Source organism: Bidens hawaiensis, unplaced genomic scaffold, assembly GCF_021521415.1.
Source record: "Bidens hawaiensis isolate Kalapana, Puna unplaced genomic scaffold, B.hawaiensis_p1.1 tig00015059_1, whole genome shotgun sequence".
Classification (NCBI taxonomy): Eukaryota; Viridiplantae; Streptophyta; class Magnoliopsida; order Asterales; family Asteraceae; genus Bidens; species Bidens hawaiensis.
In genome coordinates, this window is record NW_027492336.1 from 424,157 (window position 1) to 451,246 (window position 27,090).

The 27,090-nt window shown below is 36.9% G+C and overlaps 2 protein-coding genes and 1 non-coding gene across 3 annotated transcripts; 2 read left to right on the forward strand and 1 right to left on the reverse strand.

Moving 5' to 3' along the window:
• Window positions 1-581: 581 nt before the first annotated feature.
• On the reverse strand, window positions 582-654 carry TRNAA-AGC (transfer RNA alanine (anticodon AGC)). The gene has a single exon. It is a non-coding gene; the product is annotated as a tRNA-Ala (tRNA).
• A 13,647-nt stretch (window positions 655-14,301) lies between these two features.
• Window positions 14,302-19,781, forward strand: LOC143548366 (uncharacterized). Its single transcript, XM_077039553.1, has 5 exons — window positions 14,302-14,305; window positions 16,130-17,294; window positions 17,380-17,582; window positions 17,674-17,909; window positions 18,749-19,781. Exons 1-3 carry the CDS (start codon window positions 14,302-14,304, stop codon window positions 17,480-17,482), a joined length of 1,272 nt encoding a protein of 423 aa, XP_076895668.1. The 3' UTR covers window positions 17,483-17,582; window positions 17,674-17,909; window positions 18,749-19,781.
• Window positions 17,751-19,633, forward strand: LOC143548368 (formin-like protein 5). Its single transcript, XM_077039554.1, has 2 exons — window positions 17,751-17,909; window positions 18,749-19,633. Exons 1-2 carry the CDS (start codon window positions 17,751-17,753, stop codon window positions 19,631-19,633), a joined length of 1,044 nt encoding a protein of 347 aa, XP_076895669.1.
• Window positions 19,782-27,090: the final 7,309 nt, after the last annotated feature.

Genomic DNA, 27,090 nt, shown 5'->3' on the forward strand with positions numbered 1-27,090 from the left:
TATTCAATAGTCAGCCGCTAGTGTTTTGTAACAACTAAATAATTCTTAAGGTTAAAATATAACTTGTATTTTAACTTTTCCTTGCATTTTCTTTTAAATTACTTATTACTATCGTGAAAATTATTTAATAATTAATTTATTATTGAAATTACATTAGCTTTTTATTTGAGTTTTCGTAAACTATACCACTTTGATTGGGTGGTTACAACTCTTATCTTAAGTTCATCTAACAAGGTTTCTTCTGTTTGATGTCGTCATGTTGTATATTTGAGTTTCACTCATGTATCATATTTCAGAGTTTAAGCCTAGGTGAAGCATCACTGAGTGGATTAAGCCTCACAACATCAAACTTTTCAAACTTTTCCTAAGAGTTTTTCAAAAGTTTAGCATGTTTGTCGCTAAAAAATAATAATAATGATAAAGCAATGATAAACTTACTCGGTTTATTTCATTCGAATATGCTGGATTTTGGAACTTCACAACGCTTAAATTCCGTCCCACTGTTAGGTAGCTAACAAAGCCCATAGTTTGATAACACGGCCCAAAAATAGAATAAATTGGCCCGAAATTAAAAAGTAAGATGGAGATGCGGGGTATCGATCCCCGTACCTCTCGCATGCTAAGCGAGCGCTCTACCATCTGAGCTACATCCCCGACACAGTAGTTCCTGTAGCAGTCTTAAGAAAACAAAATCACAAAACACTAGTTTATATTTTCTCATTTATCCATTTATAATTTTATATTATCCAAGTTAAGCTGACTGAGGATTAATAAATCTCAAAAGGTAAATAGATAAAAGCACAACTCGGAGAATTGCTAGTCTTATATGCTAAAGAGGCTGGAAATCTACATGAAATGAATGACCTACAGGCATGTGTTGATTACACATTCGATTAAGGATATATCATTTATCGCAAGAATCTCTTGATTTCCATATGTTGTTCATTGATGGTAATTGACGAAATCACTAATATTGGCAATGTAAACATGTTGTGTTAGCTAGGTAATGTATGGTAAAAACCCACACGTTAATCATCATTTGGTATCTATTCTTCTTCTTCTAGAAAACATTCAATAATAATTTTAGGAGTTAAGTTGAATCAATAATATTTTGAGTTCTCATTATGTTATCATGGAATATTGACGAGTTTTCAAATGATTATTCGGTTTACAAACGAGCTAGTATTAAACTTTACTTTTGAAGTCGTTACATGGGAAAGTGATTTTCTTGTCCTCACATGTTTATTAGTTTTATGTTGAATCAAACTTGACGCTAGAAGCTATGACTTTCTTAAGTTTAATCATTATTGCTATTTGATGATACATTTGATGATTTGACTTACTTGATGTAATCAAGCTACATAATTCATACATGTGTATGGTTGAAGAGGTATGGTACCAAAATAGCTAGTGTTGGGTTAGTTAATATCCAACTATCTCGAATACAAAAGGTTCAGGTCTTGAGATATCCATTCACGAACCTTATCCACGTGGTGAATGGTGTAGAGTGCATTCTCAAGTAATCATCGATCATATTGAATGAAAACCCTACCTGAAAATAGTTATGACCTAATTGGGGACTACGCCTACAGCCCTACTTGACAATGATATTTAACAATACCTAGTATATATACTAGTGACATCACACAAGTCAAGATATTTACTCTCTCAATACTTTTTCTCTTACATACTTATATTTCCGGTGATCGTATAAAAAGTTATTCTCACATCGAATAGTAGTCACGGGGGAATTCTCTACCTGTGACGAGTCTAATGACACTTTTTTTTATAGATCATGTTGATCGACTGCTCCACCGGTGCTCGGAAGTTCACCAAATAATCGATAATTTTTAATTTGAACTTATAAAATTTGTAAGTAAGTTTAGTCGTTGATCGTATGAAACAAATTAATAACTATTCTGTTGTTTTATCGAAACATAAAAAAAAACAATTATACCGTGAGTTGAATCGATATTTAACAGGTCCAGGGTGGAGCCTTCAAGACATATTTCTTAGATTCTAGTGGAAACACAATACAACACGCTGTCGTGTCGTGTCGTTAAGTTAAGTTAGAATACTGAGCCATTGAAACGGTCTACATAATGGTAGGGTCGGCCACTTTACGCGTTAAAGACATTTCTTAGCAATCTAGATTCTAGACAGGCGCGTCCATCATCCCAAAAAGCCGAATCATTCTCAAATGCTTTCATAATATATGTTACCATTTTAATCCTTTGAGTTTTCTCACATTATTAATTTTGATCCTTTGTAAACTCATAACCGACATCATTCCATGTCTTTTTGCTGTTTATTCTCTTCGTTCAACATATGATTTAAAATAACTAGAGAAAATTTTAGTAAGGTGGAGTGAATTTACCTACTTCTGAATTTTTAATCTTTCTCAACATCAGTATGGCATTATAGTTACCATGTATTGTAACCCTTGTTGAAAATTATAGATGACGGCCTACATACAAATATGACTTCACGTGTGACTAGTGTTTGTTTAAGGCTACTAAGTAAAATGTATATGTGCATACTGTTAATACATATTGAAAATACTACACATACATGATACATTCAGGGCCAATTAGATTGAGATAGGAAAAAAACCATTGAGGTTAAAATAAAAGTTCGCCTTAAACTATCAATACCATTATCGTGTGATGATATATACACAAGTATCTTGCTAGTGTGGTATTTTTAATAAATTTACTTTGCCATTGATAAAAAAAAAAGATAATCAAAACAATTTTTAGTCACTTAATCCTACTGTTAGCTTTACTAAGTCATGGCAAAGAATGTAACATCAACAATGTAATTATCATCATCTTTACATTAGTAAAATATGCCGCACGCAATTAAGAAGTATAACTAGTAGAGTAGTAAGTTATTATCAAGGAGTTTAAACAAAATTCATTTTAGGTACTTATAAACATCTATATACTAAAAAGGAAACTATAAAGACACAAATAAATGTACATATTTTGTTGCACCAAATCAGCTTAAAAAAGTACATCACATAAGACTAGAACGAAACAATTCTAGTAACATGTACTAAAACCTTCATTAAATAGCAACACATGCAAACCCACAAATACTCCAAGGACCAATACCATAATTAACTTTTTATTTTAACTTTAAACTTTTACCAACTCAAAGCAAAAACCTTTGTTAATTCTGGCGGCCTTGCAGTATCTCTTTGACGACCCAACAAATTCCTCAATTTATATATCCCATCAAGTCAATCTCCATCAAACCCTAACATTCGATCTGCCTGATTCAACTAAATTCAAGTAACCCAGTTCATATTTTCACAAACCCACGTCTAATTCGACCAGATTTTGCGATTTGATCGTTTTCAAGACAAAATTTGAAATACCCAGTTGGGTTTTTGAAGAATTTGATATTATGTATTTATGAAATGATCATAGTTACGAAATGGGTATTCGATTAATTTCGTTTATAGTGATTATTGTTCTTGGTTTGACGTTGACGGTGATTTCAAGAATTAGCATTGATCCCCAATATTCAATCAGTTTAGATGAATTGGTTGATAAAGATAAGGTATTGTTATTATTATTATCTAATATTTATATTTTTTATTCATATTTTGATGTTAGTTTATTGAAAGTAATAATGGGTTTTGATTTAGTTATGTTAAGATCTGATAAAGTTAGCTGATTGATTTCAGGGGGACTTAATATGGGCCAATTGTGAAACAGAGTTGATGCATATTATTGAAGATAGTGTAGGTTCCCAGCCGGATCTACACGGAATATCTCGTTCTACGTAGGTGCGGAATCCCTACATAAGACGTTACGAGCGTAGAAGACGATACACGTTAACACGATTAAACACACGTTACAATAAACAAAGACACGTTGTATTACAACTGGAAACACGTGATTCACTGATCACCGATTACACAAAACTGAATAACTCGTAAACTAAAACTCTAACTCATCTACTGATCTAGCCGTAACCTAGCAGTTTATATAACACGACAACTTCGCCTAGCATGTTTAGGCGAAGTTGTCCCTAACTTCGCTTGTTCCACAAGTTCGCCTATATCAGTGAACTTGTGAGAACTTCGCTTACATCCAAATACAAATCCAACTAACTCGATTACAGACACTAGACACTGAACTACTGACATCATGTACCAACAGACTCCCCCTTGGCAGTAGCTTCATATCTCTATCTTCAAACACGTGTCTTGTAATCTTCAACAATCTTGTATCTTTCATCTTCAAGCATGAACTCCTTCTCGTACACAAACCGAAACAACTCTTTGATATTTCTTCGCTTCTTCTTTCCAAGCAGGAATATAAAATATTTTTTTCTCGTTCAGCACCTGCAGATCAGCTTGAGACAAATTCACCAAGTGTATTGGATCATACACTCTCAGCACCTCTTGTTCATCTTCATTCTCCATTACTGCTTCAGCTGTTTCACAATCAACATACCACCACTTCAAATCTTTGAGCACATCCTTGGGCATTTGTTTTATCGGCACTTCTTTTAAACACCGGATCGGCTTATACTTCATAATCATCCAAGGCTTGCCATCTACTCTCATCCCTCTATCTTTATCTTCAATAAGTTTTCCTTTCTGTGGTTTTAACAGCTCGAACTTTTTCTCCTTTATACTTTCCTTCCAAACAATCTTTCCAATGACCTTAGCCATGTTATCATCACTCCTGTTTATCAACCCCAACCTGGCTAAGTCCTTCACTTCACACTCAGGCAACGTATTCAACGATCTCAACAGTCTCTTGAAGTACTGAACCCCATCATACTTTTTAATCACAAAGAGCCTCAACTGCTCACCATATAACCAACATATAATCCCCTTTTTCGATTCAGCATAACCCCTGATGTTGTAACTTTTCTTGAACATAGTAGGGACCGCCGGTTTCTTAGTCTTTACGAACCACTGAGCGTAGCCTTTTTTCCATCTTGGCTGCTCCTCCCATTCTGTCTCATCGCTTCCCATATCTTGACCCATATCTGCCTTATCAACTTCCGGAATCTCGTGCTCAACATTCTCCTCCACAATCTCTCCTTCTTCAATCTCACTATCAATGACAATCTCAGCCCCAATCTTCTCTATCTCCTCCATCGGTAACACATCCTCATCACCTATAACATCATCTAACACCTCTTCAGCATCCACGACCACCACATCATCACCCGAACCGCCAACTGCACTCGTTGACTCCCCCTGAGATGTGGAAGTCCCAAGAGCTTGTTCAGTTCTTGGCAACTCTCCACCTGCACCTTTCGATGCATTGGGATCATCATCTCGATCATTACGCTTCTTCGTCCTCAGCTCATCACCCTTACAGCTCGTCTCCCCCTGAGATGCCAAGAACTGTTTCAAAGCATCAATTATTTTTCCATGTTCGATCAGCAGGGACGACTGTATCTGATTCTTTGCAACGAGGCGCTGAATAGCATGGGTCTGGATAAGATTTACCCTTGATTGTTCTGCCACGACCCTTTCAAGCGCTGCTATTCGTTCCGAGTCGGATAAGGTTGCATCGAAATCAAACCTCAGATGTGAGATATCTTGAGTGTACTGAGGAGGGATTTCCAATGTAACCGGGACCTCAGAAGTAGGCGTAAACGTAACCGCAGGTGGTATCGTAACTGACAACCCTGCAGTAGCTACAACTGTCGACTCAATAAATCTTGCCACGACCTCCAATGGAGTAAGAGTTGGAGATGGCAAGGACACAATCTCCGGAGTCGAGAGTTGGAATGTAGTAGGTGGGATGCCGAAGAAAGATGAGGTAGTCACCACGGGAACATCCGTGGCGATTGGCCTTGTAACTGGTAATGATGTCGGAACCATGGTCATACCGGACAGTGCGGGTGGAATGAAACGTACCAGCCTTGAGCTCTCACCAGCTCCCGAACCTGCACCTGTCCGTTCCCTTCTCGATCTACGAACCAACTGATGTAAATCTTCTTCAAAATCTGAATCACTGTCATCATCGTCTCTCTTTCTCTTCCCTTGAACCCTTTCTTGTGTTACTAAAATCCGTCTCGCTTCAGCCACATCATCATCTGACGAATCAGAATCAGCCACCGTCGGAGCTGCCCTAGCCACATTCACACTAGAAACCCGGGCTACCGAGACCGGTACATTTTCTTCAGGATCAACACGCTCCATATCAAAAAATCCTTGACCGCCAAACGCTTCATCAAGGTCTACATTTTCCTCCGGTGACACAACAGGAGCAGCAGGTATAGCTTGTTGTACCTCAGGTGGTTGAGGTGCTCCAGCCTGTTGTGGACGAGGATCCCGAAACTCGTCCCCACGAGCTGGAACATACTCTGGGTTGATCAAGTACCCAAATAGTGGAGTATGTCGAGGACGGAGCTCAGGCTTGCTTCTTGCACTCGATGATCTACACTGAGCGAAGATCCTTTTACTTACACTTTCCACATATCTAATTGGGCGGCGCTGAGGTAACGTGGGAGCAACATGATTCAAGATAATTTGTAGGAATCTTGGATACATAAGAAATCTCTCATGCGCCACCGCTCTTCTCTGACGATCTATCTCGTAAATACCATCTGACTAAAGCTGTAACGCTTATTGTAAGTCAGTGCAGTCATCGCCGACTGCATGGTCGCACCCATCCCGTCTGTACCAGCCTTTCTCCCCGACATACACACGATCATCACGTGCATGAAAAAGCGCCACTGGTCTAGCAAGAACCCCTTGCGTCTCTGAGTATCCCCCAAAGGACCAGAATATCCCATCCTCAGAAACGCACCATCTCGGAATGGAGCCACAAAGTCGGTAGGATCGTCTCTTGTTTCATCCCCAAACTGTAACGCCACCCTGATCTGTTCAGACGAGAACTGTACTATCTGATTATTGACCGTTGCACGCATAACCGGGGGCTCGACTCGACAGTCATATTCCACTGTCTGCCAGAAATCTTCAATGTTTGGCAAAGATATAGGCAGTGTTGTGGTAATAGCGTGGAATATACGCGAGCGAAGTAGAAATGTGATGATCTCGCGGAAATCATCAACACCACTCGCATCCGGGTCCAATGTGATGTACATGTTATGCCCCGGGAAAAACTGTCGGTTGTTGTCTCCACCTTCATCACCACCTGCACCACCTGCTCCAGCTACAGCTGCCATTTCTGCAACAAAACAGACTAAGTTAGAGAAACGTCGAGGCAAATCACAAGTTCGCCTGTTACCATGAGCGAAGTTATGATTTATTCTGTATAGGCGAAGTTAGAGGTGGGTCGAAGTTGGGAACAACTTCGCCTCAACTTGAACTTCGCGTAATAAATGTTAAATAAAAAGGGCAAGGCGAAGTTAATGATAACTTCGCCTAACCACAACTTCGCTTCATATACTGTTACATAATTAATTATCAGGCGAAGTAAAACCTCAGGCGAAGTTAAGAATAACTTCGCCTAAACCGTAAGTTCGTCTGAATATGAATCGGCAACAGTTAGACGTTCAATACGAAGTGATTTCGGTCAATTTGGAGATTGCGGATCTCGTAAAACATGTTTTTAAGACGATCTAGACGATCAAGTTGATTACGACTACGTAATAACAGGTTTGAAAATCGGGTGTTGAGGTTTCGAAAGACCGAGGGCACGAAACGGGTCGAAACGACGTTTGATTTACATCAATAACAGTGATTATACGATACAACAACCCTACACATCTATAAATCGGATTAGAACTGAGGAAAAATAACACAGATGATTCGATGCAATAAGTTCGCTTATGGTTACAGGAAGATAAGTTCGCCGGATTTTGAAAATAATAACAAGTCTGACCTAAAATTTCCTTTATATAGGGTCAAAGTTATACAGGCGAAGTTATGGATAACTTCGCCTATTGCAGGCGAAGTTATGGATAAGTTCGCCGGTATTAAAGTTTACAAAACAAACCCCTATAATTTGAACAATTTGCAATTAAGTTTTAAAACATCCTTTAAAGCGTTAAATGATACGATCAAGACTAAGTAACCAGGTATTAAATCATACAACTACATAAGTAGAAAAAATTTTAAAAATAAAGTACACGGGATCAAATTTCAGTCTCGACAGGGACTACCATGTTTTAGAAAAGATCCGAACAGGAATCATACTAATTAAGTGACTGTCACACAGATCCATGTTCAGATGTATTATGACATAAAGAAACAAGTTGTAAGCAGGTAAATAACTTAGAATGGTTTTCATTGCTTCTGTGATACGGGTTAGGTTCAATTAAGCTCAAAACTTAAATGGGCAACACCTCAGAGATTGTGATGTCTCCTATCTATTCTCAAAGCGTATTTGGCTTTCCCCAAGTCACCCCGAGTTGACCTCGACCCGTAGTGTCTGATTAAATAGTAAGTACTCTTCGATCTTTAGACTCTTCTTCCCGTTCTCTTTCTCACATCTTGATTGAGAAGTATTAACCTTATAAGCTCTAGAATGTCTCAGTAACACCTTTTTTTTTTTTAAGTATTTACACAGTTTCAGAGTCGTAAACAACTGCGAGTCCCGAATCTGGATCACTGCAGTTTCTTGACACGCTATCTTCACGAGAATCAGAACACTCATGGGCTTGTGTATGACTGGGTAATCGCTTTTCTGCCTATCATTCGGAAAGATATATATGGAGACATGCACAACTCTTAAGGAGTTTCCACATAAAATCGAGGAGATTTAGTTAGTATCACTTCTACTTTTACGCGCCATAAAAAGCTACCATGACATACAATGACTGTTCTAAAGTCTTTTAGGCCTAATAATTTCACTAGTTAAGCACACAGAATCAGTATATCTATCACTTTCCAAGGTTGGATCAATTTTCTGTTAAACATAGTAAAGGAACTTCTTACGAAGTAGTAGACTTGAAAAATAATTTCATCTCCCAAAAAAATTTTTTAACTTCTATCGCCCCGATCAAGTCGAAGTCTTCAGGTAAACGGCTATCCTGAAGATCCAATGGATCAGCTGGACCGACCACATACGAGTATGTGTCCTTCTAACTAAGTATGAACGACTAATTTTCAGCGAAAGAATAAACACATCATAAACCGCCCCGGTCACTTTCAGTCATCTGGTTAATGGCTATCCTCATATTCTACAAGTAGAAATGAGGACCAAACATATCCGAAGATATGTCCTTCAAACTGAGGCAACCGACATAATTCTAAGCGATAGTGAGGTTTTTTTTTTTATTTTTTATTTTTTTTTATTTTTTTATTTTTTTTTAAACAAAGACGAAAAGCACGGTTACTCGGGATTGATCATCCCATTTAGCTCAACAAGGTTTTGAAAACGAGTTTTGTCAAACGCTTTAGTAAACAAATCAGCGAAATTATCTAACGTATCAACCTTTTCGAGCACAATCAATTTCTTCTCAGCACAATCCCGTATAAAATGATGACGGATGTCAATGTGTTTAGTTTTGCTATGCTTTACGGGATTGTTAGTTACTGAGATAGCAGCAGTGTTATCTATGCAAATAGGAGTATGAGTGAAATTCAGACCATAATCGCGCAATTGCTGTTGTATCCAAAGAACCTGGGAGCAGCAGTTCGATGCTGCCATGTATTCTGCTTCACAGGTAGAAATGGCGACTGAGGTCTGCTTCTTGCACTGCCATGACACTAATCTGCCTCCAAGAAACTGACATCCACCTGTTGTTGACTTCCGATTCTGATTGCACCCTCCATAATCAGAATCCGTGTAGGCGACTAACTCCAAGTCTCCTCCTTTCGTGTACCACAACCCTAGCTTAGGCTTGCCTTTGAGATACCGCAGTATCCTCTTCACACCCTTCAAATGAGATTCTTTTGGGTTTGCCTGAAAGCGAGCACAAAGACAAACTGCAAACATAATATCAGGTCTTGAAGCAGTTAAGTACATTAAAGAACCTATGATTGCCCGATATTGGGTGGGGTCCACGTCTGCATCACTGTCTGAATCAGCACCCAATTTATGGTTGACGCAAACTGGAGTATCAAATGGAGTGCTGTCCTCCATCTTGAAGCGTTTGAGAACGTCATGGACATACTTAGTCTGATGAATGAACATCCCATCTTTCTTCTGATCAACCTGCAGTCCTAAAAAGAAAGTTAGTTCACCCATAGCACTCATTTCAAACCTCTTTTTCATGACGGCTTCAAATTCCTGACACATGGCGACTTTTGATGCAACAAAGATGATGTCGTCCACGTAGACTTGCACCAGAAGAAAGTCGCTTCCTTTTCTCTTAAAGAACAGTGTGCTATCGATCTTTCCCCTTTCAAATTCATTCTCAAGCAAGTAATCGGATAGAGTTGCGTACCAAGCACGAGGGGCCTGATGTAGCCCATAAAGCGCTTTACTTAGCTTGTACACGTGGTCAGGAAAGTCTGGGTCAGGAAAACCCGGAGGTTGCTCAACGTACACAACCTCATCGACTTTACCGTTAAGAAACGCACTCTTTACATCTAACTGGAACACCTTCATCTCATTGTGTGCAGCAAATGCCAAAAACAGTCGAATCGCTTCCAATCTCGCCACAGGAGCAAACACTTCATTGTAGTCGATCCCCTCTTGCTGATTAAAACCTTTTACAACCAGCCTCGCCTTGTTCCTGATAATTATCCCTTTTTCATCTCTCTTGCATTTGAAAACCCATTTTGTGCCAATCGCATGCACATTTTTCGGTTTTGCAACCAAATTCCAAACCTCCATCTTCTTGAACTGGGCTAACTCTTCTTGCATGGCTTCAACCCACGAGCTGTCCTTGAGAGCCATTTGATAGTTCTTTGGTTCAATCTGGCTTATGAAGCAGGTGTACAAGCATTCGTTAATGATACCTGTATCTTTAATGCTTGTGTAAACACAAGTGTGCTCATTCAAGCTTCGTCTTGTTTGTACACCGTCGGACAGATCACCTATCACGTTCTCCAAAGGGTGATTTTTGTGAACACTCGTAGTCGGAACCGAACTGACTTGCAGATTGTCTTCCAGGTTCGAAGAGAGCTCATCAATGGGTGATTGTTGTTGAGAGTGAAACGGATTGAAGAATTCCTCTTCAGTAGAGGCAGCAGGGGTATCGACAGCATTTGACGAGGAAGGTTGACATTCATCGTACAGCGGTCTTTGCACAAAATTGTCTTCCTCATCGTAAAGCATCTTCGTAGCTATTCTCTCATCAACTTCTGCACAATCCAAGTAAGGCATGTTAAAAGATTTAAAAAGCCTATCATAGTCGAAAGCCCCAGCGGGTCCCGTGCTTGGTATTGGTGATTTGTAACTTGTGATGTCAGTGTTACACACCACCTCAACCTTGCTGGTCGATAGATTAAAGACTCGTCTGTTGGGAGTCCCAACAACATATCCGACTAAAATACCTTCGTCGGCTATTTCACCAAATTTTGAGTTCGTCTTTAATATCGAACACGGGGACCCGAATGGTTCGAGACCACTCAAGTTAGGCTTTCTCCCATGCATAAGTTCATAACATGTTTTATTCAATCTTTTAACAGTTAACACTCTATTAAGGATATAACAGGCTGTTGCAACAACTTCAGCCCAGAACACCACAGGAAGTTTCGAATCAGCCAGCATGGTTCTGGCTCCTTCAATTAACGTTCTGTTCTTCCTCTCAGCCACCCCATTTTGTTGCGGAGTATACGGGGCGCTGTACTGGTGGTCTATCCCTTTCTGTAAGCAGAAGATCTCCATCTGATAGTTTTTGAACTCTGTCCCATTGTCACTCCTGATGTATTTAACCTTTTTCCCCATAATATTCTCAACCTTGGTAATCAAATTTATTACCATCTGAACCGTTTCATCCTTTGTCTTCAGGAAATATACCCAAGAATATCGAGAGAAATCATCAGTGATCACCAAACAGTATGATGTTCCACCTAGGCTTTTTACATTCACGGGACCGAAGAGATCCATGTGAAGTAGGTCTAGGGTACTGACTATTGAATTAACCTTCTTGGTGTGATGGGATTTCTTGTGTTGCTTTCCCTTTTTGCACGATAAGCATTGGTCTTCAAAGTTGAAATTTTTCAAGGGAACACCCAGCACCAGCCCATTCTTGACAATGTAGTTCATTTTCCGAAGATGAATATGCCCCATTCTTCGATGCCATAACTCGGACTCCGATTCAGTTGCTTTTGACAGAAGACACGATTCTTCTGTTGCCATCTCAGTCGACCTCATGTCCATAACATACGTATTCTTTTCCCTTGGAGCCTTCATTACAATCCAATCCTCTGATATCTTGAAACCAGGATACAGTACGATCGCTTCATTCTTGGTAAAGTGCACAGTGTAATCTTTGTCACAGATCTGCGATACACTCAGCAGATTATGCTTCAGTTCTTCAACGAAATTCACTTTCTCTAACGTCATTTTACCATTAGTCACCGTCCCAATTCCAGTAATCCTTCCACCACTCTCTCCAGCAAAACTCACTCTTCTTCCCTGAACAGGTTTCCATTCGTGTAACAAATTCTTGTTACCCGTCATGTGCCGGGAACAGCCGCTATCCACAACCCATAGATTGTTTGCAGCCCTGTTCAACTGTTCCTGCACGATTAAAGCAGAGGATTAAAATCTGGGGACCCAAGACCTATTGGTCTTGGGTCGATACATCCCGTACTTTGGCTGTCCAAAGTTAGTATTAGTATGATTTCTGTAAGTCCTAAAAGGATACCTTCTTGTAGATTGACTATGAGGCCATCCAAACCTTCGTGAATTAAATGAATTATTACTAATGGTTTGGTTGTTAACAGGGAAAAACTGAGATCGATTTCTTTGAAAACCTGGATTAGTCCAATATCTGAACTTTGATGAATTTTCATTTTTACAATTATAGTAATTACTGTTAGTTCTATTCTCAGTTTTTGAAGGCCTCGTACCTCTGAATCTCTGCCTCAGAGGGCAATCAGCAATCAGGTGTCCTAATTGATTGCATCCGAAACAACTCCTGTGTTCAACTTTCGTATCAATAGTTGTTTTAGATGTTGAGGCTGCATTACTGCCCGTTTGTCTAACATATGGTGGGACATACGGATTTAGTGGAGAATTCTTTTCAGTTGGTTTATGTTCCTCTCCACGTTTTGGTAACACTGCCTCTTCTTTTGTCTCACTCGACTCGGGTGACTTGTCCGAATTTGATGAGACAGGACTAGGAACATAAATCTTAACATTAGAAAGAGGCTTACTCGTTTCGCCTTTACTAACTTCTGGATCTTTAATCGTAACCTTAACCGGAACTGTCTGGCCAATTTCAACATCAACGGATTTCTGATTACTAGGATCATAAGTGTAGTTATGATTATAAGGTGGTGGAACTTCATTATATCCAATTCCTCCCCTTTTAACTGGGGAACGTTGATCACTTACAAGGTGATCAAGTATAGCAGAGGAATTTCTAAATTGCTCAAGTTTTCTGTTAAGTTCCACCACTTTCACCTGGTGATCAGCTATCTGTTTATCCCTTTCAGCTATTAGTTTGGTTTTCTCTTCTAACACTTCATAGCTAAGATCAATTGCTTGTATTTTTTCAGCTAGACTGGCTTTAAGACTTCTGATATCTTTCTCACTAGCTTTTATTTTTACCTTGTAACTATTTTCTCTAGCTTTAGTGTAATGATGATCTTCTTTTAATGTTTTAAATTGGGCATCTAAACTAACAAACTGATCAGTTATTGTTTTCAATTGTTCAGACATATTTTCACATTTCGTACAAGGGAGTTTAGTAAGTTTAGTACTTACCTCGGAGAGCTGATCTGTCACTTCTGCCATGTAGGCTTGATTTTCTCCAGTCACTTTCTCACTTCCTGCAGTTTCGATGTTCGCCAAATTGGCCTGTTCGAACACTTCCTCAACATGCAGATTCCAATTGCATTCCCCGTTCTGTCTGGATATCATCGCCCTATTCTCACTACTTCCACCACTCTGTTGTGTAGACCTGTTCTGACTACGTTCAACTCTGTCATTCGTGCATTCTTTAGCAAAGTGGCCATTCTGTTGACAGTTGTAACACCGAACCTTTGACTTATCAAAACCTGGTCTTTCACCAACAAACTTTCTACCAGTCTTCTTCATAAACCTTTTATCCCTTCTTACAATCATCGTCATCTGCCACTGCAGATCCATCTCTTCCAGATCATCAGCATCGATCTGATCATAGTCTTCGTCTAAAGTTGCAGGATCAACAATCTTGCCTTTAATGTAATTTTCATACGAAGCAATGAAAGATGCATAGAGAGCAAACTGCTGTTCAGCAGATTTAACACTCATGGGCATCTGAGAGTAGTTGTTGTCCGGAACACTTGAAAAGAAACTACCCTTGGTTGCTTGAGGTTTAGAAGCTTTTGTACCACCAGCTACAAAACACACATCACCATCCATGTTGAGAGTTACATGACCTTCATGTGTTGAGTTAGCGCCCGAGTCTCCCTTAGAGTAGTACGCAGATGATTCTGACTTCGAACTTGAACTTGAATTAACTTTCGCACCATACATTCCCGGATCCTGAACCTGATCAGTTGGTGTCTCTTTTCGAACCATGTTAAGTTCAAAAGTTCGTAGTTTGTTAACTGCTGTTTCCAAGTCATAGTCGGCAAACTCTTTGTCTTCTCTCATCAAGACAGTGTACATCTCCCATTTCGGTGGGAGAGCATCAAGGAGTTTTTCCACAATCTCCTCTTCTTTGTAAGCAATGGAATAATTGCTGAGTTCGGTCATCAGGTGATAATATCTCGTGATGATATCATCAAGTGATTCATTCTTCAAATATTTGAACACCGAGAATTGGGTTTTGAGTAGTTTAATCTTGGATGCACGAATCCCCACATTACCTTCAAATCGGTTTTCAAGTGCTTCCCAAAGCTCTCTGGCGGTTTTATACTTCCTGAAGGTGTGAAGAATCTCTTGTGGAAGAGCCATTGTTATCGCTGCATGAGCTTTGCTTTCAGCCTCATACATTTTCTTTTCTTCCTCTTCCATCTTGTTGTATTTCTTAATCTGTTCACGACCCTCATACAGAGCAGTTGGTGGAATGTATCCATCTTGAATGCACACCCACATCTTAGCATCTTGGTATTTAACATACTGCTCAAACCGATCCTTCCAAGCCACGAAATCGGTACCCTTTAGCATCTTCGGTGCCTTAGTAGCTGAACCCGCTTCCACTTCCATCTTCACCAGTTCCGTAATATTTATTGAAGTCATCTTTTATGAAACGAAAACACAAAGAAACCAGAAAAATAAAAATTTTATCCTTAACAGTACTGTAGGCGAAGTTGTGGATAACTTCGCTTAAGTCTTAACTTCGCTTGAATTCTTAACTTCGCTCTTCTTTTTAAATTCGCCTGATTTGGCGAAGTTGTGGATAACTTCGCTTAAGTTAAGCGAACTTGTGAGGTAGGCGAAGTTGTGGATAACTTCGCTTAACCTTATATCTTCGCCTAAACCCTACAAACAGTAGCGGCAACTTCGCCTGATGAACACGATGATTTTGCAGGTTTGATTTCTGAATTTTGCGAGGTATGCGAAGGTGTAATGGGTTGTTTTTGATGGTGGGAGGTGAGTAGGACACAAAAACTCGGTAAACTCGTCCCGCGAATAGTCGAACGGAACGATTTCTACACCCGCGTGATAATCCCGAACCACACAATCACGAGCAAAAGCTCTGATACCAATTGTAGGTTCCCAGCCGGATCTACACGGAATATCTCGTTCTACGTAGGTGCGGAATCCCTACGTAAGACGTTACGAGCGTAGAAGACGATACACGTTAACACGATCAAACACACGTTACAATAAACAAAGACACGTTGTATTACAACTGGAAACACGTGATTCACTGATCACCGATTACACAAAACTGAATAACTCGTAAACTAAAACTCTAACTCATCTACTGATCTAGCCGTAACCTAGCAGTTTATATAACACGACAACTTCGCCTAGCATGTTTAGGCGAAGTTGTCCCTAACTTCGCTTGTTCCACAAGTTCGCCTATATCAGCGAACTTGTGAGAACTTCGCTTACATCCAAATACAAATCCAACTAACTCGATTACAGACACTAGACACTGAACTACTGACATCATGTACCAACAGATAGCAATCATGAAACCCTTTTAGAACATGCCAAGAATACAATTGTAGATTGCTTAAATGATAAAAATGTTATAATCCCGGAATCCGGAGGAACAAAAGAAAGTAAAACATGGTATTTGGAGTATTTAGAGTATTTTTCGTTAGGTTCTATCCGTGTCCGTAGGCTAGCCGAATCAGGTGCGCCGAGTCCAAGTCCAGGTCCTAGTCCGGGTCCAGCACCGGCTCCTAGTGTTATAAGACCGCCGAGCCCTCCGTTCTTTCCTTTTATACCTAATAGTCCTAATACGGGTAGGACTACCCAAGCGCCTACGGGTTCTGGTGCTGATCAACAGACGGGTATCGGGAATAGTGGGAATGATGACACACACAAAAAGATTATTATTGCGGTTGTTGTGACTGCTACAACGACATTTCTTCTTGCCGCGTTGTTTTTTTGTTGTTATTTGAGGATGTGTGGCAAACGGAAACGGCAGGATGATGAGGGCCATCTTCTTAGTTTGAGTGATTATTCTCATAAACATTCATACAGTTTAAATAGCTCGGTGCATGATTTTGGGAATTCGGTTGATGAATCGATGTATGGTAACTCGAACATGCAGAAAATGAATTCTGATGTTTCGTTAGGTATTCCTTTACAGCCTCCCCCGGGTAGGGTAGAATCGTCATTAAGACCGCAGCCTGGACGGGTAGAATCGTCATTACGCCCTCCACCAGGAAGGGTAGAATCGTCATTACGCCCTCCACTTGGAAGGGTAGAATCGTCGTTACCCCCTCCACCTGGAAGGGTAGCATCGTCCAAACGGTTGCCTGTGAATGTAGCTGTTGCCACTCCAATGGCGGCTCCATCACCACCTCCTGCGCCTAAGCCACCTACCGCCGCTGGTCCACCGCCGCCTCCACCACCTAAAGGAGGACCACCACCGCCTCCACCACCTAGAGGAGGACCGCCACCACCACCGCCTAAACCTGCAGGTCCACGCCCTCCGCCTCCACCTGGCGGTGCACTGCCGCCACGGCCTCCACGGCCCGCAGAGGGGTCTAGTCACTCTAGTGGTGATGACTCCGATGCTTCTAAAGCGAAGTTAAAGCCGTTCTTTTGGGATAAGGTTATGGCTAACCCGGATCAATCAATGGTTTGGCATCAGATTAAATCGGGGTCGTTTCAGTAAGTTTTTTTTAGCTTTTACAACTTTATGTTTATATATGAATAATGCCGGTATGTCAACATGATTAAATTTGTTAATTAACAGGTTTAGTGAAGAAATGATAGAAACTTTATTTGGATATAATGCAACCGATAAAAATAAAGATCATGCGAGGAAGAATCCTGCGTCACAAGATCCTGCATTCTAGTATGTTCAAATTATTGATCCAAAAAAGGCGCAAAATTTGTCTATTCAATTAAAAGCACTTAATGTGACAACTGAAGAAATTCGTTCTGCTCTAGTAGAAGGTAAATTTTTTTTTTCAAATGGCTACATTATTATATGTGGTAATATTGTTTTTGCAATCAATTCAAATTTTAAATTGTGTGCATTGATTAGGAAATGAGCTACCGGCTGAACTTCTTCAAACTTTGATAAAAACCGCACCAACTGCGGATGAAGAACTGAAGTTGAGGATGTACAACGGGGGGCCGTCTCATCTTGGAACCGCAGAACGGTTTTTGAAAATGTTAATTGAAATACCATTTGCTTTCAAAAGGCTAGAATCTTTGCTCTTTATGTGCACATTCCAGGAGGATGAATCAATGGTTAAAGAGTCATTCACAACTTTAGAGGTAAATCTTTGATTCTTGAGGCAAACCGGTCAAAACTGATGACTTTTTTATGAGTCGAAACGGGTTGGGTTGACATTAAGCACTTGTTATACAGTATATTCAGCTTTTTTTGGGTTAAAAAGTAGTGTATTAAGTATGATAACCAAAATTTGACATATTTAAGTGATAAATCTTTTTTCTGAATAAAATGTTTCAGGAGCTTTTCTCCATATTATTAGGTGTGTAAATTAGCCAAGCTCGAGCTCGCCTAAGCTCAAGCTCGGTTCGTTTAACTTATGAGTGCTCGAGCTCCGCCTATTTTTAACTCTAGTTCTAAAGCTTGAGCCCAACTCGTGAGTAATTTATTAAGCTTGAGCTTGGCGTATTTGTTATTTTTTTATATATATTTATAGTTATTTTTATAAATACTTTGTAATTTTTTTATAACACACTATTAGTTATTTAGTTACTTTTATCATTATTTTATGTATAATAACAAATATTATGTAAATATATTGTTAATATTATAAATAAATTAAATAAATAATAATCTCGTTTAGGCTCGTAAGTCTACTCAAGCTCGATAAATGAATCTCGAACTTGTTTAGTAAACGAGCTTATTTTTAGACTCGAGCTCGGGCTCGATTAAGCTCAAGCAATTAAAGCTTTTAGCGAGCCGATCTCGAATTGCTCCCACGCAGTTTGGCTCGTTAACACTCCTAATTGTTAATTACATTTTGGGTAACTTTTGGCCCATTTAACCTGTTAAGAGATAACTTAACCCAAATCAACTAGTGACGCTATCGCATGTTCGGGCAATGTGACGCTAATCTATTCATGACTTTTTTTAAAACGTACAGGCTGCATGTGTAGAACTTAGGAAAAGTCGGCTATTCCTCAAACTCTTAGAAGCCGTTTTAAAAACCGGGAACCGTATGAATGACGGAACGTTTCGTGGGAGTGCACAAGCGTTTAAACTCGACACGCTCTTGAAACTATCAGATGTAAAAGGAATCGATGGAAAAACTACACTTTTGCACTTTGTGGTCCAAGAAATCATCCGGTCAGAAGGCGTTAAAGCTGCCCGAACTACCAGGGAATCAAAAAGCTTCAAAACCGCAGATCTCCTTAAAGAAACCTCATCTTCTTCTGAAGAAACCGAGGAACGTTATCGCATGCTTGGACTCCAAGTAGTATCAGGCTTGAGCAGTGAGCTCGAGAATGTAAAAAAGGCCGCCATTGTTGATGCTGATGGGCTGACCAGTTCAGTTTCAAGTTTGGGTCGGGCCTTGGTAAAAGCCCGTGCGTTTATAAGCACGGATTTGAAGAAGGTTGAAGAAGACGAGTTTCAGAGAATTTTGGTGAGTTTTGTGAAGGATGCCGGGAAGGAGATTACATGGATGGTTGAAGAAGAAAAGCGAATAAAATTATTGATTAAGAACACGACCGATTATTTTCATGGGAACTCGGGGAAAGACGAAGGGTTGAGATTATTTATGATCGTTCGGGATTTCTTGATAATATTGGATAAAGTATGTAGAGAAGTTAAGAGTAATCCGGTAAGAACACCAATGGCACAAAAAAGTGATGATTCTTCGCAGCCCGGGATGGTAAGAAAAGATGAGCAGATATTGGGGGGAGGTACGTCTGAACCCCGCCAGACGCTGTTTTCCGATCAGCGCCAACTGTTGTTTCCGGCGATTGTAGGGCGGCGGATGGACAGTTCTAGTTCAGATGAAGATTAGGGTGTAGGTTGGACAACAAAGTTTGATTCTTTTTTGTTTTTATTGTTTTGTCTACTTGATGGTGAGGCTGTGTAGGTGTTGTTAATGCTGTATATGAACTCTGATTCTATCTCACAAATTGGAATACTATCTGCAAACTTAAAATTTAGTGTGCCTGTTGTCAAATTGCATAATAACATGTTCACCGGTACATAAGTTACACTAAAAACTTTGGTTCTTTCAAATTTATCAAACACTTTAATTTTTATTTTATTTTTTACCTTTTTCTAGCCAGGTTAGTTGGAATAGCTAAAATACGGTAGTAGCGAAGCACCACTGAGCAATTCACGCTATCATAAAGACAAGAGCAAGAGGCGGCTCAACATATGCGGAAGCCTAAAACTAAATTAGTTGAAGCCTTTTTTATTATTTTTTTATGCGTATAGAACTAGTGAGTATCTAAAAATTATGAAATATGTATGATACTAATTCTAAGAAAAGACTACTTTCAAAAATATATAATACATAACCCCTATTAAAGACGGAAGCCTTAGAACACTGGAGGTTTAAAGCGTTGGTCTGATTTAGCTTACCCACGAGACGGCCCTGGATAAGAAATCAGAGTATTTTGGCACTATCATTCATTCGATTTTTCCCACAAAAGTTTCACATTTATACTTTTTGGCCTATCAGTTTTAGTTTCACGTCTTTACATTTTGGTCCTTCAACTTTATCAATGAAACTTTTACCTTCTAACCTACATCTTTACTTTTTGGGCTCTGAACTTTTGGTAATGAAACTTTTGCTACAATACTTTTAGCCTTATAACTTTGGCTCCCAAACTTTTAGCCTTTTCAACTTTAGCCACAAACAAAAATGCATTTTTGAACTTTTAGAAAATCTTAAACTTTCAACTTTGACCACAAAAGTTTGTTTCAATTGCCTGACCATAAAAGTTTTACTGTAATGAACTGAACCAAAACTGACTGACTTTCCGCTGCAATGCATGATAGCTTTCAATCATGTAATGCATTTAACACTCTCCATCACAATGTGCATGTGGAAAACATGTTTACTATTAATTTTTCATTCGCCTTCACAATTAAGGAATGACAAAGGATTCTCGCCATATGCTTCAACGTGTTTTATTCAAGTAGCTAAATGTATAAACATATACATATGATCTAACTATACTAGAAGTCTAAAATTAACATTTGAAACGATGAAATTACTGTTTTTAACCAACTTAGTAGTCATGGCAAGATCCTCGTACTCGTATGTAACAACTCAGATTTTTCAAAATTAATATTTTTATCTTTTATCCGACCCGTTTCAATGTTTGGGAATTTTGATCTATAATATAGGGTAAAGTTAAAATACAAAGTACAATAAAAATGACAATGGTGAGAAGAAATCTAATCCATTGATCTTAGATTTAGATTTGGATAGTATAGATTAATTTAAGAATAAAATTAATGAGAAATGCATGCGTGTAATAACCCACTTATGATGACTTTCTCTATTCACATGCAAGACAAATGTCAATTCTCTCATCATTTTAATACGCCTATAACTTTTACATACGATATTTTTTTACAAATTTATTTTTACCATAATAACAAGCGTTTTTTTTTACTTTAATATGAATATCATATTGTTATATAAAAATATGAATATCATATTGTTATATAAAAATAAAATAAAATTAATGGGTTTTTTTATATTGTGCTATTTGGTTGTCCATTGTGTTTTTTAATTGAGTTTTTTCTAGCATTGTGTTATAGATTTTAGTCATTGTGCTTTCAATTGGAACTCGTATTAAAAATAAAAAATTAAAACAAAGATTTCATCATTGTGTCTTTTTGTTCGTCATTGTATCTTTATGCTCAACATTTGTCTTTCTACTTATTATTGTTTTAGTCATTACGCTCAACTAGGGTTGTGCACGGTTCGAATTAATGTTGTGGTTTTTGATTACTGACCAGATACGAACTGAACACAACAGTTAATTACATGATATGATGTTAGAAGACATGATAATTAGAAGAAACAGTAGCCGGCTAAGACGAACTCAAGAACACGATCAAACAGCGATTATAATGCAGTTAAGTATAGGGGTTATGACGGCGAGGGTTTGAGGATAGCATCTGCAAGTTTAATTGAATTATGAAGTTCGTTAACATGTATATTAAGAACGGGTTGATGTCGGACGAGTATAATAGGTAATGTGGATTCGTTTTTGATCAATTAACATATTAACGAGTGTTGGTAGGCTGCGTTAGGCAAGATTAACAAATCTTTTGATTTGATTTCTAAGATTATAACGAGAATTAAAGATCAAGCAATCAAACGGGTCATCGGGTTACGAGCATGAACATGGGTTACGAGTCAGGGTTGTTGGGCAAATGGGTTAAATGGGTTAATATAATAAAAAATGCAAATAGGTCCTTGAAGTGTGAAGAGGGAAACAATAATAGGTAATAATATATGTTTAAGGTTGAAATTGCAATATCTTGAAAGTTGTTATATATATAATAAATAATTAAACAATAATATTATAAAATAATAAATACTCGATATACGCGATATAATATGAGGGTTGAGTTATTCTACAAATGCCAACACAAATAAGAAGTGTGAGAAACCATAATTAATTGTTATGCGTCAAGTATGGACCAAAGGAAAAATGGTATATAAATTAATGTTTATGTATAATTGGGATTTTTAACCTGCTAAGAGCATTCTCATCCCATTTCATATAATTATGTGAGGGAAGTTTGCAAATTATAGGGTGAGGTTGTGAGTGATTGTGAGCGTAAATTATAGGGTGGAGAGAGAAATGTAGTGATTTTTTTGTAAATTTGGAGAAACATTGTTTCCTCTATTTATTTTTAAATATTTGATGGATTAGTTGTGAGTAGAGAAGAGAGAAAACTGTTATGATTAAGGTATAAAAATATTATTTAATTGAATCCGAGAGAGAAATGTAGTGTTTTTTAGTGTAGTTACAGAGATAGGGATGAGGAACGAGTTGAGAATGCTCTAATATATCTATTCTTGTTTATAGGTTAAAACTGAGTTAGCCACCAGCCCAGATGACTAGTGCACCATGGATTAAAACTTAGGAGATGGCTGGGGCACTGGGTTCGAGCCCCCAACCTGTCTTTTTAGCTGTTTTTGTTATATTTTTGGTTTTTTAAATAGTAATTAATTAATATTAATAATAGAAAATCATAAAAAACTTTATTTTAAAAAAACCGACAAGTTAACATATTGTTTTTCCGCATATTTACAAAAATCCTAAGTATGTATATGTATGTACATACATATATATATATATATATATATATATTAATATATTATAAATTGATTTACAAATCTAAATATAAAAGGTTTTAAAAATAAAAATAAGTACAAATACACGAAATATATTTAAAACTAATTGGTTAAAATGATTTTTTTATACATGTTATAAATATATATTTTATATAAGTACTTTATTTATGATTATGCATATTTTGTAATTTAAAAATATAAGATATGATATGAGATTTATAATTAAAGAAAAGTAATAAAATTTGTAATAATTCTAAGTAATATTTATTTGTCATAATAATAACACTGATCTTCAATATTCTCAACTATCTTTCAAACCGTCATCTATTTATATTATTTTTCCGCAACTATTATTTATTAGGCTATCTTGTCAGAACTTGATCTACCTCTATTTCTTATCAAATCTTTATCTTCTTGCTCATTTAATAAGGTGAGTAATCACTCCCATTCTTTTACTTGTTTTCAATGTTTTGGGGACATAAGCCTATTTACGGTACTTTCTTATTATCATTATCCACATTAGCAACTGTTATCCTTGTGTGTATATCAGTTTGTGACTAATTGCTATTTGCTTACTTGCTTTATTTTTACCGCATTCGGAGAGGTCCATCATAATAGTATGATCATACGATCGATGTAGTGGTCGGCGTCCAATCGCATTACAATGGTTTCACCGACAACTCATTTTTGGTAACCAATGCCCGATTCACATGGCAACGGTTTAGCCAATTCTTTATTATATGTTTGAATTTTGTACATGCTACGGCTTAATTCTTATCTCACAGGAACAGTTTGTGTTTCCCTTTAAATATTATGTTGTATATCAATTAACTGATGTTTTACGCACTCAACCTCGTGTTAACAAAATTATTTGTATTTTAAAAGCATATGTAGGTCATCGTGTGAACTGATTATGAATAATTATTAAAGTACTTAGGATTTGCTATGTTAGAGAACAAATTATCAAGACTTAGTTAAATTTATATTTTGAATTATTTTGTTTATATGAATTATGTACTTGTATTTGATTTATTTGAATAATTAATTAAATTTAATAGATATTGTCACTTTTTTAATTATTGCATGATATTACATTGAGAGTTGTGAGCAATCAGATCACGCCCCAATATCTTCGCCTTAGGTTGAGGTGTGATATCGTACGTCGTGACATTCTTTGAAGTCTATCTCAAAATCTACAAAACTCAACAAGACACCCGTAGAAGAAAACTTCTCGCCTAGCGATTACCTCAAAGACGTTAAAAGGTTTTTGATTTTCTCCATTTAACTTTGTTTAAACTGTTAAAACAGAATTTCAAAATCAATAACTTAAACTTCCATTTTTGACTTAAAGCATTTCATTAGCCTCAATACAACCTTTTAAAGTTGTTAAAAGTAATTAGTTTTTTGAAATATATAAACACCACTAACAGTTCATGATTGCATTTAGCATTTAGCATATCCAAACGAGTAAACCTTTTAGACCGTGGTAGGCCCGACGAAAGAGTAAGTCTGGTTAAAGCATCCATAATGGTGGACAAGTAAAAAAAACTAAGCACGTCACATCAGCTGTCACATCAGATTTTCACTCATTCACTTTTGAACTCCAAAAATTCTTAATTTTCCTCCAACACTACATCCACTTTTAAACACTCATATATTCCACATAATCACCTACTTCTATATTTTATTTCTATAAACTCAAATACTTTTATAAACTAAAATACTTTTTTATAGGTATCTTATTTTTTATTTCATGTTATTTAAAAATAAAATAAGTTCTGGTAAATAAATTTAAAATAAAATTAATAAAAGTTATATAAATAAAAATTCAAAATTACATAAACAATAAATAAAACAACCGCACATAAACACACACAAGAAAAAAAGATTTAATTTTTTTAAATTATATAAACAAGAATAGTTTTTTATTAAACAAATTTACTGTTGAAAGTAAAAACAAACAAAAAGAATTATATTTTAATTCAAAAAGAAAGATAATTAAAGTGTGAGGTTGAAATTTTTTTAAAATTTAAATGAAAATTTTAATAACATTGGATTCACTTATCATGTTTACTTTCATCCTGTTTTGTGAATAGCTATTAACTGAACATCGCCTTCAATATGCATTTATCCAGTTCAGAATTCTAAACAATGTTACGTTATAACTAAACATCATTGGAGATGCTCTTAGGTTTTCTAACGAAAAGGTGTAATCAAATTTTTGAAAATTTTTTATCATTAGATTAATTGACTGGGGGGAAGTTAACGTATAAATGAACCTAACGTGCTAATTGTGAGAATCAAGTAGAGTAATTATGTAATTATATTATAGAGTAATTATGTAATTGTAAGAATCAAGTAGAGTAATTATATAATTAAATCATAGAGTAATTATGTAATTACTATATAGTGTAATTACATAATAACTTTACTTGTAATAACTCGGACTTTCTAAAATTTAATATTAAAACCCAACCTGTTCCGATGTTCGGGAAATTTTACTTGCGTTAATTCATTATTGTAATATTATTCTTAATTATTTTTATTTTATATAACTTCATGATTTGGCAAAAATGATCCCAAACATAGACTCTTAACCCTTTATGCTTCCAACTTCAAACCTTGAGGATTAAAATGCAAACCCCTATTATAACCCATCATAGTATCTGGATATCTCGTCAACCTAAAACCAATTTTCGTACATCGATTGTGATTGAGATTTCTTGGACCTTAATTCTCGTAGTGATTATAGAAATTGAATCATGTATCATATTATACATACCTAATTCGGCAAAACCGACAGTCTTAATTAAGTTTTATCAATCTATTTGATTTGTTTTACCATTTTAACTATGCCGACCCTAACTCGAATTCGATATACATACAAACTGTCACACCCCGACCAAAGGCGGCGGAACATGCCGGGATGTGACGGATTGCTTATAAGCGCATGACACTATTTAAAGCGACAATATTTAACAAACTCATTTCATTTCACAACATCGAAAATGTTATATAACAATATTCATAAGTCGATACAACAACATATAACAAAATGTAGCAAATCTAATATTGTTCATTGTTACTAATATCCTAAAGGTATTTGTGACGTTTTCTCCAAGCGTCCAACATCAACCTAAATGCAAATCTGTAACATTTCATAAAATAAAGTTTGTCAGCACAAATGTTGGTAAGCAATTCATAGGTTTTGAACAATATGTGTATAATAAGAAAAACCACAATATTATATACAAAACAACAAATAAATAACAATAATTTGGATAATATGAGGTCGTTAATAAGAATACATTAACGGCACCGTGCTATAAGAGAATACCATATAGTTCACGGATTTATGATTCAACTCTCCAAAAGCGGTAAACACATAAGCATATAATCATGTAAGCATAGAACACCAAATTGAACATTTATTTAAGTAAAGTATACGATAACGTTTGTGGTTTAAGACTCAAATACAAAGCATTTAATTTGAATAAGTATGAAATGTCATCCCCAAAACAAAAGATGGAAAACGGGGGATGAATGTACTCACGCTCAAGTAATAAACTTGAAAAGTTGGTAATTTGAAGATTTGCCGGAATGACGGGTTTAACGTATGAAGACTAAACAAAAGAAAGTCTTGGATTTAGAAAGGTTGTCTTGAAGATCTTTAAATAAAATAATTGTCGCAAAAAGTAAACAATTAAAGTTCAAGGTTTAAAATGTAACTATTTAAGAATTTATAATAATAACCTTTTAAAAATATAAGTTTGCTCAAAACCGGATTAAAGTATCTAACCTTAATATTTACTTAACCAGTGTTAAGAAATAAGGTGGGAAAAATACTAAAATGCAAGTTCCATTAGGATAAAGATACTAAAACGGGTCTTTAACAAGTGTTAGGGTTGTTGGTTCGGGTCTTGATAATTGGTCAAACCCAAAGTCAACTTTCCAAAATAATGAATATTATGAGATAACTCAATAAAACTTTATAATACTTAACCAAGTATGTAGATCATTTATTTTAGAACTAACAACGTACGTTAAGCGAGTGTTCGGTTTTGTCGGACCAAACTATGTTATGAGATCAAGTTGGATCCAACATTTCCAACTACTTAAAAATAATTAAATCAGTTTGTAAA